This window comes from Xyrauchen texanus, chromosome 2, assembly GCF_025860055.1.
Source record: "Xyrauchen texanus isolate HMW12.3.18 chromosome 2, RBS_HiC_50CHRs, whole genome shotgun sequence".
NCBI lineage: Eukaryota > Metazoa > Chordata > Actinopteri > Cypriniformes > Catostomidae > Xyrauchen > Xyrauchen texanus.
Window position 1 is genome coordinate 40877823 of NC_068277.1, and position 13351 is coordinate 40891173.

Below are 13351 nucleotides of genomic sequence, written 5' to 3' on the forward strand. Positions count from 1 at the left end.
TAGGTCCTCATGGTTGCATCAATCCAGGTTGCGGAGGACAAGTTTCAGTTGCCTCCTCTTTGAGACATCAATCCGCACATCTTATACTCGTCGTGCATGACACCGCAGAGACTCGCAGCATGTGGAGGCTAAAGCTACTCCCCACGATCAACTTAGCACAATACCCATTGAGAGCTAGAACCACTAATTGTGACCAGGAGGAGGTTACCCCATGTGAAACTACCCTCCCTAGCAACCGGGCCAATTTTGGTTGCATAGAAGACCTGGCTAGAGTCACTCAGCACATCCTTGATTCAAACTTGCGACTCATGGGGCGGTAGTCAGCGTCAATACTCGCTGAGCTACCCAGGCCACTCCTTTTTAAGATTCTTGCACTTTACTCAGCTTCTCTGCAAATATATAATTGGTTTATGAACCAGTTTTAGTGAAATTCTGAATAGTTAAAGGGATAGTTCACCCAAAAATGAAAATGCTCTCATTATTTAATCACTCATGCTAATCCAGATGTGTTTGTCTTTCTTCTGCTGAACACAAACTTTTTAGAATATCTCAGCTCTGTAGGTCCTTACAATGCAAGTGACGGTCCAAAAAGCACATAAAGGCAGCATAAAAGTAATCCATATCTTCAGGACTTAAATATTGACCCGTTTCTCACATACATCCATCACATCGCTTCTAAAGACATGGATTTAACCACTGGAGTCACAAAGATCACTTTAACGCCTTTGTGCATTTGAGTTTCAAAGGCCTGATCATCATTCACTTGCATTGTATTGACCTACAGAGCTGAAACATCCTTTAAAAATCTTGGTGTTCAGCAGAAGAAAGTAAAACGTATCTGGAATGGCATGAGGATGAGTAAATGAGACATTTTCATTTTTGGGTGAACTATTCCTTTAACCTAGTCCTGAGTGCAAGCAATCCTAAATGGCTTCAACTTCAGCTTTCCAAAAACGATGTATTAAAACTCTGTAACCATTGCCATGTAATGACAAGCATCAAATAAAGCAGACTTTTTAATATTTTTAAGAGATACTGAAGCACATTTTATTTAACTCAAACTTTTCACAGAAGATGCAAGCCTAAAGATGCTTAATTTTCCTCATATTTCATTGTTTCTTGAATACAGATGTTTCACTAAGAGAAGGGACCAAAATGATCTTAACATGCACCTGGATTACTGACAAATATAGGCAATCAAAGATTTTATTTCAACTAGTTCAAAACAAATCACACGCTCAAATGTGACAGTAGCTGATACAAAGCTTAAATGACAATCACTTTCATTTTATACATGTTATAGTCTCTTGTTCCAAATCTTAAAATATCAAAAGAAAGGAAAAAACAAATCTACAAATAAAATAAAGTGGTAAAAACTGAGCACAGATACATACAAACAAACAAACCTAAAAATGGATTGTGATGAAGTCCCATTGTGGAATTTCTATTTTTCTTGCTTTTTTGTTTTAGGATGGTCTCTCCTAACTCCGTTAGTCACACCTCTCCAACCAAAAGTCTTGAGTACAGGGTCAAAACAGCATTTTACATTGAGTTTTAAACTTGTGAATACTATGACGACAACAACAACAACAAAAAATGCAAGTTACACAGAGTACGGAGCAATTACCCTTTTCTCTTAGAACTGGGGTTGCCTCTAGCGGGGCAGGCTGGGAGAGGAGGGCCAAGAAAGGATTACTAGATGCAGGTTCATCTGTGCGTTTACTACAAGGGAATCAGGTGGTGAGGAATTGCCATTCATAATTTCATTTAAGGCAGCCCCGAATCAGATTCTGAAACACACGTTTATTTGTTGTGCAACTAGAAAAAAATGTGTTATCCTCATTGTTGGGAGCTGGAAAGATGCATGTAGTAGCCAGGTTTACTGGTGGGCACACTGCACTCCTGGGCCGTGGTGTCCTCCTTCGTCATCCGAGCTGTCGTTGTATGCCTCGCGGCGGTGGCCACCAGAAGAGCTCGTGCTTATGTCAAAATCCTGCAGGTCTACCTCTTCTGCATCTCCAGATATTACTGGCGCATCAGCCCGTGTAGGCAGCAAGTCCTCCAATTCCTGCAAAATAGAAAGGGAGACATTAGGATGATGATGATGTATGTGCTCAATGATCACAATCACCATGATGTTCAAAACCAAGATTACTTTTTTACCATGAGACACAAAAGGAGATGTAAGGCAGAATGTTAGCCTCAGTCACCATTCACTTTCATTGAATCTTTTTTCCATAATGAAAGTGAATGGTAGCTAAGGCTAAACTTCTGCCTTACATCTCTTTTTGTTTTGCAAGGACTAAATAAATTCATACATTTCAGCACCAAAGGATAAATAAAAACCTTTATAATAAAACATTTCAATAAGTTAAAACATTTTGGAAATATTTGGAAACAGCATGAGGTTAAGAGTGTAAGTAATGACACCGTTCCTTTTTTGGTGAACTATCCCTTTAAGGATCACTGCATTGAATCTTGTGTGCAAACCTTACCGACAGTCTCTCTAGGCTTAACCAGTTGTTGTCTGGGAACTTCACATCAAATTTGATGAACAAATCTCCTTTCTCAAAGGGGTTACGGTACTGTGGCATGCCCTCTCCTCTAACAACTCTGATTGATCCTGCACAGGACAACATTTTCAGCCAGTCAATGAATTAATCATTAAAACCTCTATATAAAAATGTAGATTTCATTTAGAGAGGACTCACCTGGTTCAATGACTTTGCCAGCTGGGTACTTCACCACAATCTGTCTATCATCTAAGTGCTTCAACGTGAAATGGAATCCACAAAGTGATTCAACAAGGCCAATCTTATGGGTCATGTGCAAGTCATTGGCCTCTCTTCTGTACGTCTGTTGAAAGAGGTTAAGCTTTAGCTTTCCTGAAATTATACATTTGAACAAACAACTCATTCAGCTGATGCTTTCTTGATCTCAGCAGTCAAAATCTGACTAGGGATAAGAACAGTAAACTGGTTCCACTGCAAACCAACAAAAAGAAAGAAAAGAAACTGTCTGATTTTTATGAATTTCGGTTCCGTTAAATGTTCTTGAATGTGCATTTTTTTGCTACTCCGCAGCGCTGAGCCTCTACTGAAGTTCTTAAGAGCAGTTTAAACAAAAAAAAACACACACACACACACACACACACACACACACACACGTTGTGTTTCCATGTTTTATGGGGACTTTCCATAGACATAATGGTTTTTATACTGTACAAACTATATATTCTATCCCCTAAACCTAACCCTACCCCTAAACCTAAACCTCACATTAAACTTTCTGCTTTTTACATTTTCAATAAACATAATTTAGTATGATTTATAAGCTGTTTTCCTCATGGGGACCGACAATATGTCCCCACAAGGTCAAAAATTTCGGGTTTTACTATCCTTATGGGGACATTTGGTCCCCACAAAGTGATAAATACACGCTCACACACACACGCTCACACACACACACACACACACACACACATGTTGTGTTTCCATGTTTTATGGGGACTTTCCATAGACATAATGGTTTTTATACTGTACAAACTTTATATTCTATCCCCTAAACCTAACCCTACCCCTAAACCTCACAGAAAACTTTCTGCATTTTTATCTTTTCAAAAAACATAATTTAGTATGATTTATAAGCTGTTTTCCTCATGGGGACCGACAAAATGTCCCCACAAGGTCAAAAATTTCGGGTTTTACTATCCTTATGGGGACATTTGGTCCCCACAAAGTGATAAATACACGCTCACACACACACACACACACACACACACACACACACACACACACACACACACACACACACACACACACACACACACACACACACACACACACACACCTCCATGAGCCGGTTATTTTTAGTGATCTGACTTCCAACATGTCCACCTCAAAAATAAACCAAGAACTGAAAGTGTTATGTAATTTTTTTACTTTGAGCTCCTGACACATAAATCAAGCCATGCTTTTATGGTTTGTTCATACGACCATTGGTAGTTAAAGACTTACACATTACATGTGTTATCATTAGTGGAACTTTAAAATAAAAATGTCATTTTTGGTTTTAGAATTTAATATGTTTTCGGATATTTGGATATTGGATACTGCATTTATGCCTCTAAAATTGATTTTGAAAAGAAATTTAAAGTCATGTTAGCAATAATTGTATTAAATTGATGTAGGGCTGGGTCTTGCCAGCCACCTCACAATACGCATTGCGATACATGTCACAACCAGATACATCATGACACATTGCGATACCATGATTTGAATCCGATTCACAAGCTTTCAATTCATTTGGGTATATTTTATAGTTATAAGGATCATTTTAGGTATGAAAGAAATGGTCTTTCAGCTAATGCTTTTATTAATTATACAGAGGATCTTCTAACTTTAAATTATGGAAATATTATTTATTTTTTATTTCACCATTCGTTTTTCCATCATGTCACATTTAACATACAATTATTAATTTTTTATTTTCTCCCCGATTTGGAATTTCCAATTCCCATTGCGCTCCAAGTCCTTGACTCGCCTCAATCTGGGTGGCGGAGGACGAATCACAGTTGCCTCCACATCCGAGATAAGATTTGTGGATTGACTATCACGTGGCTTGTTACCACGGAGACATAGTGCGTGTAGAGGCTTCACGCTATTCTTTGCAGCATCCACGCACAACTCCCCACGTGCCCCACCGAGAGCGAGAACCACATTATAGCGACTATGAAGAGGTTACCCCATGTGACTCTACCCTCCATTCAACCGGGCCAATTTGGTTACTTAGGAGACCTGGGGTCAGTGGCTAATCACACATTTTTGTTGCATATGCAAGTGATTTAGGGTGAGGGTTGTGGACAGAAAGAAAGGGCGATCTTGGGATTTTAAGAATAAACAGATCCTTCAAATGAAGATGGCAATCAGGTGGAAAATATATATTTTTGCCTGGCCCTAGAGCCAAATGCATGAGTGTGTCCCAGCGTGTCCATGGGAGAAAAGTGCATGTTTTCTGTCTCATATTGAGGACGCTTTGAGTTTACACTTTAGACAACCTGAATATAAATATCGATACATGGATCTAAAGTATCGATATGATATCGTAAGAAAAAGTATTGCTATACATCTCGATATTTGATTGTATAATCAGCCCTAATTTGATGCATCTACTCTGATGAAATCTGAAATGATCTCAACATTTGGCAGTAACTGCAATAAAAAAAAAAAAGGCACTTCTAAATATTTAATTCCCAAAATAATTAATCATTAAATGTAAACATAAGGAATCAAAATTGGGATTGTTAAAGGTGCACCCAGTAACTTGTCTTAAGTGTCATCTTGGACATACAGTGACACCTGTAGTGGCTTGGATGCAGCATAATAAAAAAAAAAAATGGATTTCAGTGTCAGATGTCATTGAAGAACTTTTGTATTTAGAGTCAGCCATAATTATGTTAATAAATGAGTGAAAGTGTTAAATAACGGGACGGTTACCGAGATTGAGTAGTATTTGGCTAGTCATGTGATTCTAACATGGAGGGTCCACACATGGGGGCTGCCATGTAGAATAAAGTTACTGATATGACTGGAGTCTTCATTTTAATGTGAGTGCTCATTATTATCCCACATTACAAAATTAATTTAAACTCTTCAGAAGTTAAAATTATCTTAGAGCAATAAATTACTGAGTGCACCTTTACATTCTTAAATATTTCCCTTCTCAAATCTAACATGTTCCTTTTTTTTTTTTTTACAAATCCAGAAGGCCTTGTACACACTTGAGGGCATCTGAAGGATAGAGAAATGGTTGAATCCAGAACCTGTACAACAGAATGTTTATGACACACAGTCACTGCAATCTGCTTCATTGTCCTGCAGCAGCTTAGCATTCAAGAGAGCACCAAAGCCAGGCCATTTGTATGACAAACCGCAGCACTAGAGAATGAGAACTTTGGCTCACTGCACCAAAAACATGCTCTGTCGCTGATAATTAATCTTCTTAAATAGCCTTAAATTGAAGGCCATTTAAACTCTAAACACTCTGGGTACAAGACATTTCTTATATTCATTTTGAATCTCAAAGCAGATGATTACAACTTAATATTACTAACAATTAACATCATAGTTCATATATTGCGAAGAAAGCAAATACTGCGGAAATAAAGCTCAAGTGGCAAAGGCCATTGTGAATGAATTTGGGCTTAAAAATACAGGCTAAAGCTTTTGGCCAGCTAGAAATTTAGCTGCTCACCTCATGCTCCTTTTCTTGCAGGACCAAGACAATGTCTCCAGGTTCTACACCAGGTGCCTGGTCAGCCTCTCCACCAAAGGTGATCTTTTGTCCATGCTTCATACCTTTATCCACGTGCACTTCCAGAATCTTCACCTCTTTAATCACCTTTTTGCCCTCACACTTTTTGCAGCGGTCCTTCTCACTGATCACCTCACCTGGATCAAAGAGATGTTTCTATTGAGGGGTTTTCTCTACATAATTAACCTGCAGCTGTTCAGAACTGATATAATAACTACTACTACTAATCATCAGAGTACATTCGGATGCAGAGAGTCTAGTGGCTTACCTTCACCATTACAATCAGTACACACTGACTGCATCTGTTGGACCATACCAGGTGCAAGCTGTCTGATCATTATGCGCATACCACGCCCCTTGCAGGCTGTACACTTCTGGACTGCACCGGACTTTCCTCCCTGGCTGAAGAGACGGAAAAACAGCAGAAAGCATGAACACATATAGGCTTATTAACCCAGGGGAAAGTTTCAAAAAATATAAAAGCCTTGGTGGTCAGTTCAGATCATTTAAAAATAACCACAATGCCAGACTGATACCAGGCTTATAAAAGCATGATTACACTGAATTGATAGGGTGTGGTTGGACGGAGAGAGAATACTCACAATTACCAAGCAAATTTTCTTTAATTGTCATGAAACCACCCTTACACTTAAGAAGTATAAAGAAATATTACTCACCCATTACAAGCGCTACACAGAACATTCTTGCTCAGTTGTAATTTGGTTGTTTTTCCATTGTACAAGTCTTCAAGAGACACCCTATGAGGAACAAAGTAGTTACAAAAGTTCTTCCAGAATATTCAAAAATTAAAACTGTTAATCCATGTTTTATTTGATGCAATCCTGGTTAAAACTGTAAATGCAGATATTTAAAGTTTATCTTCAAAATATGACTTTATACATGCTTAGCAACAGTGACAGAAAATAGGACTCGAGGACAGTAATGAAATAGAATGAGATCAGTGTGACCATTTAGTGACAGCTGAGAACAGTACAAACACCATTTCTACACACATCTCTTTACATAAGGAAATTCCTCAAACCACAAGCCTTGTGAACTTCACTCACTTTAGGGGGTGGACCATATCCTCCCCTCTCCGCCGTCCTCCATTCCTGCTCCGGCTCTGTCCACCCATGAAGCCAAATAGGCCTCCACCAAAGATATGGGAAAAGATGTCATCCATCCCACTTCCTCCACAGCCCCCTTCTCGCAGACCCTGCTCCCCATAACGATCGTACAATTCCTTCTTCTCTGGGTTAGTTAGTACTTCATATGCAAAGCTAATCTCTTTGAACTGAAAAGAATAAAAAAAAAATAATAATAATAGTGTGCTTCAAGTAGATACAACGGAGAAGTCAAATTTGACCTCTGAAAAATATTGTCCTTTTAAACATGAATAATGTAAAAAGTATTCATTAAATCTTCCAAATATTTCATTTGAACTAGGGATGTCATGATGCCAGTTCTGGGTCCGATACTGTGCTCATGTACTTGTACATTATGTATGTGATGCTGGCTGCTCGTACCCAGGAGATCTGAAACACCATCATGAGCATCACATGCACAGTTTGTAGCAAATGACAGCGAGCGGAGCACTAAATCACATTGTTTGTAGCGTGCAGCACATACAGGCTAAATATTTATTCAATTAAATAGTAGCCTTTTGCGGTTAAATTATAACACTGGGTCATGTAGCGACCTGCTTTTCCAGAGTCGAGAAGCTTCCACCAAGAACACACAGAAACGAAAAAGGGATTTAATAAAAAAAATAAATAAATAAGCTCAATGAAAAAAAGTTTACAACTGAAATATCACTACTTTATATAGTCATGTAATATTCACTGTAATGCTGCTACTACTACCAATAAAAATAATAAATAAACAAAAAATCAATAATTTCTTATTTGTAAGCAATATCTCACATCTGTGATGCTCTGTTGTTCAGCACTTTATTTGACAAAAATAACTCCAATGTTTTACATTTACATTTATGCATTTGGCAGATGCTTTTATCCAAAGCGACTTACAGATCCCTTATTACAGGGACAATCCCCCTGGAGCAACCTGGATTTAAGTGCCTTGCTCAAGGACACAATGATGGTGGCTGTGGGGCTTGAAAAAACGTCCTTCTGATTACCAGATTATCAGTTATGTACTTAGACCACTACACCACCACAACAGTTTTAATTTGGATTATGCTGTTAAATACTCAGCGAGTATTGACACCGACTACCACCCCTGGATTTGCGAGTTCGAATCCAGGGTGTGCCGAGTGACTCCAGCCAGGTCTCCTAAGCAACCAAAATTGGACCTGTTGCTAGGGAGGGTTAGTCACATGGGGTAACCTCCTCGTGGTCGCTATAATGTGGATTGCTCTTGGTGGGCCACGTGGGAAGTTGTGCGTGAATCGCGGAGAGTAGCATGAGCCTCCACATGCAGGGTCTCCGCGGTGTCATGCACAATGAGCTACGTGAAAAGATGCATGGATTGACGGTCTCAGAAGTGGATGCAACTGAGACTTTTAAGTAAACCACGCAACCACGAGGAATTAGTAAGTAGCGAGAATTGGGCATTCCCCAATTGTGGAGAAAAGGGATAAAAATGTAATTTGAATAATTTCAACCTGAAAAAAAAAAAAAAAAAAAAAAAGTGTTCACAGACATAACAGTCCCACAACAAGAAATACAGCCTTCCAACTTTCTAAAAAAAGTGACTTGACATATTAACATGCTCAATATTCGGACACATGCAAAACAAAAATACAGTTCTTACCTTGTCTCCAGCATTTGGGTTTTTGTCAGGGTGATATTCCTTTGCTAATTTTCGATAAGCCTGAAATATAAATATGTAGGGTATTGAAAGATTAGTGTCATCAGACCATACTTGCTTCAGATAACATAAAATATTCCCTTACCAAAGGAACATGAGCCTTTTTATGTAAAACAGGACTGACTAACCGGTCTCTCAAGATGAACCAAGATATGATTTGAGAACTATCTGAATCGGGAGCATGTGTGACAACTTGCCAATTACCACAAATAATTTTGGCATGAACAGCAGCAAAACTGGTGGTTCCAGTGAGGCATTTACAATGGAAGTGAATGGGGCCAATCCATAAACACCAATACACAAAAGTATAGCCAGAACATGCAATTAAAATAATGTGAACACTTATAGTGTGATAAAATCACTTTTTGAACCTCAGCTGGGTGACGTTATATACAATATTACAACGTAGTTGTCATGACGACGTAAAACACCTTGTAATGTTGTCAGCGCTGTCAAATCCCTGAGTTAATGCCACTAAATTACTGTTAACGCATAAATTGTTTACGTCTATGCTTTTGTGTATTTCAGTGTTTATGTAACTGCCTTACAATAACCAGCATTTTTGCTGCCTTTTTTGTGTGGTGTTGTTGTTAAATGAACGAGGGACGAGTCGAATTCATTTTCTGCTGTAATCAAACATTATGCCACAAACACTTTCTACTGAGCTCAACTTGTGTTTAACATGGAGCCTTGTGCGTCATATTCATATGAACCCCGTGTGGCCTTGAACAGCGCAACTACCGAACACTACTGACCCTGATTAAACAAGAGATAATGGTCACTTTAAACAGTTATCAGACGAGATCCTGTCTGTTCTGCGCCTGAGCGGAAGCCCCTCTGTGCCAAACACATAATACACAGCATGACTAATGGCGATACACCTTGTATATAAAACTACTACAGCACAGTCATATGCCAAAGTCCGTATTTAGATACGTATGTCATAGTGCTCCTTGGCACTATGACATATAAAGGAAACAAGTCCAGAACCAAGGCCTTGACACCGGCCACACGATGAGCTGATGCTAACTGTGTTTTCAGCTACTACATGACACATGATGACTCCATTTAGTGTCCTTGTCCACAGAATAAATTACCCGGATTAAGAGGTAAATGGATGGGGAAAGAGACAGCGGACATGCTTTATTAATCCCCTCAAAACAGACCTCCATTTGAGCCGTTTCGCCCGTTTATCTGGTGATTTAGTCAGTAGGCCAACCTCACGACGAGCTTTAGCTCAGTGCTAATCCTCTCTCTCCCTCTTCCTGATTCACACACACTCAAAACCCACCAGGTTTACACGCTCGAACAGCGAGACCATCCTCTTTATTTAAAGACGAGGCAAATAAATCGTTACCTTTTTCAGTTCGTTTTCTGAGGCCGAGGGGGAGACCCCGAGAATGTCGTATAGTTTGGTATCGGCGACGTTGGACATGGCTGTGCTGAGTGAAGGACTGTCTGCGGGGAAGCGGAGAGAGCTGAAGGGAGAAACCGGCCGGAAGTGTCAACTTTAACCTCTCCAACATGCGCCTCCTCTCACAGGACGAGCACGTGTCATCATGATTCTTCTTCTTCTACTTGTTAATGGCCGTTCACTCTTTAGGAGTATTACCGCCACCTACTGTATAGCTTATATGGGTGATGCATCTGTATTTCTATTGTTTTGTTTTTATTATTATTCACACACACATATATACTACCCTATATACATATGCACATATACATACACCAGGATGTAATACCCTTCCCACCCCAGAGGATCAGAGCCCACGCTTCAGCTGGCACTGCATGTTCAGCTCCTCCAGCTTCCACGCTGGGCTCCCCAACCACCAGGATGGGCAGAAGCACCACAATCCCCATACATTATATCCTGTGCTCTAGTCCTGTATTCTTTAAAAAGGTTAAAACAGACCTATATGTCTGAGAATCTCTCAAACCCTTTCCCAAGAGGTCCGTGACATTAACTGGTCTATCCTTTATGTTATTAAAAAGACTACTGCGTTGAACATCATATTTGTTACATTTAAAGTATACATGCTCTACAGTTTCTAAAACATCACATTCATCACACATACCATTTTCATGCTTCCCCATTATTACAAGTGTTGAATTGAATCCTGTGTGTCCCAGTCTTAATCTAGAAATCATTACTTCTTCCTTTCTATTCCTTCCATAAAATTGTTCTTTTCCTACTAATTTTGCAATATTATAATACCATCTCCATGTGCTGCTATTTTCCCATCTTTGTTGCCATAAGTTTACTAGTTTCTATTTAATCACTGATTTTACCTCACTTCTCCCCAGGGGTACTTTAATATCCACCAAGTTTTTCTTTAATGCTTTTTTTGCTAACTTATCAGCTATTTCATTCCCTGCTATCCCAATGTTTGCCGGTATCCAATAAAAGTAGGCTACACTGTTATACCCTCTGCTTTCAATCTGTACAATAATGTATAGATTTCCATCAGTAGATCTTCTCTGTCAGTTCTTGTATACATTATACTTTTAAGAGCTGATGACGAATCTGAACAAATTACAGTCCTAATTGGTTTAGTCTGTTTGATCCTTTGTAGCCCTACTATGGTAGCAATTAACTCTGTGGAATATACAGACAATTTATCAGTTATTCTAAGAATTATTTTTTGTTTTAAAACTCTGAATATATACTCCTATACCAACTTTTCGATTAAATGGATCTTTAGATCCATCTGTAAACATGCTTTAAACATGCTTCTTTGTAAACATCTGCATAAAAGAGTAAATGTTTCTCTCATAAACACATTGATGTCATTACTTCTATTATACCCTTCTTCTGCTTTTTCCTGGGCCTCTAATTTAGATTAGATTAGATTCAACTTTATTGTCATTGTGCAAAATACAAGTACAGAGCCAATGTAATGCAGTTAGCATCTAACCAGAAGTGCAAATAGCAATATATATACAGGTGAAACTCGAAAAATTAGAATATTGTGCAAAAGTTCATTAATTTCAGTAATTCAACTTAAAAGGTGAAACTAATATATTATATAGACTCATTACAAGCAAAGTAAGATATTTCAAGCCTTTATTTGATATCATTTTGATGATTATGGCTTACAGCTTATGAAAACCCCAAATTCAGAATCTCAGAAAATTAGAATATTACATGAAATCAATAAAAAAAAGGATTTTAAATACAGAAATGTCGGCCCTCTGAAAATTATAATCATGCATATGTGCTCAGTACTTGGTTTGGGCCCTTTTGCATTAATTAGTGCCTCAATGCGCGTGGCATGGATGCTATCAGCCTGTGGCACTGCTGAGGTGTTATGGAAGACCAAGATGCTTCAATAGCGGCCTTCAGCTCTTCTGCATTGTTTGGTCTCATGTCTCTCATCTTTCTCTTGGCAATGCCCCATAGATTCTCTATGGGGTTCAGGTCAGGCGAGTTTGCTGGCCAATCAAGCACAGTAATACCATGGTCATTGAACCAGGTTTTGGTACTTTTGGCAGTGTGGGCAGGTGCCAAGTCCTGCTGGAAAATGAAGTCAGCATCTCCATAAAGTTTGTCTGCTGAAGGAAGCATGAAGTGCTCTAAAATGTCCGGTAGACGGCTGCGTTGACTCTGGACTTAATAAAGCACAGTGGACCAACACCAGCCGATGACATGGCTCCCCAAACCAACACAGACTGTGGAAACTTCACACTGGACTTCAAGCATCTTGGATTGTGTGCCTCTCCATTCTTCCTCCAGACTCTGGGACCTTGGTTTCCAAATGAGATGCAAAATTTGCTCTCATCAGAAAAGAGGACTTTGGACCACTGAGCAACAGACCAGTTCTTCTTTTCTTTAGCCCAGGTAAGACGTTTGACATTTGAAGCCCATGTCCAGGACCCGTCTGTGTGTGGTGGCTCTTGATGCAGTAACTCCAGCCTCAGTCCACTCCTTGTGAAGCTCCCCACACATTTGAATGGCCTTTTCCTGACAATCCTCTCCAGGCTACGGTCATCCCTGCTGCTTGTGCACCTTTTTCTTCCACACTTTTCCCTTCCACTTAACTTTCTATTAATGTGCTTTGATACAGCACTTTGAGAACATCCAACTTCTTTTGCAATTACCTTTTGAGGCTTTCCCTCCTTGTGGAGAGTGTCAGTGATGTTTTCTGCACAACTGTCAGGTCAGCAGTCTTCCCCATGATTGTGAATTCAACTGAACCAGACTGAGAGACCA

General features: G+C 39.2%; 1 protein-coding gene across 1 annotated transcript; it reads right to left on the reverse strand.

Moving 5' to 3' along the window:
* Positions 1-1016: 1016 nt before the first annotated feature.
* On the reverse strand, positions 1017-10666 carry dnaja2a (DnaJ heat shock protein family (Hsp40) member A2a). Its single transcript, XM_052149137.1, has 9 exons — positions 10499-10666; positions 9085-9144; positions 7380-7606; positions 6990-7070; positions 6581-6714; positions 6253-6449; positions 2712-2856; positions 2496-2623; positions 1017-2068 (listed from the first exon to the last, which is right to left on the reverse strand). Exons 1-9 carry the CDS (start codon positions 10574-10576, stop codon positions 1880-1882), a joined length of 1239 nt encoding a protein of 412 aa, XP_052005097.1. The 5' UTR covers positions 10577-10666; the 3' UTR covers positions 1017-1879.
* Positions 10667-13351: the final 2685 nt, after the last annotated feature.

Bases quoted from the DNA above. Each gene is read 5' to 3' on its own strand.
- dnaja2a (XM_052149137.1), bottom strand. From the start codon at position 10,576: ATGTCCAACGTCGCCGATACCAAACTATACGACATTCTCGGGGTCTCC. The intron at 7,607-9,084 runs GTAAGAACTGTA...TATTCTTTTCAG, and splicing joins ACCCAAATGCTGGAGACAAG to TTCAAAGAGATTAGCTTTGC. The intron at 7,071-7,379 runs GTGAGTGAAGTT...TGTTCCTCATAG, and splicing joins GATATGGTCCACCCCCTAAA to GGTGTCTCTTGAAGACTTGT.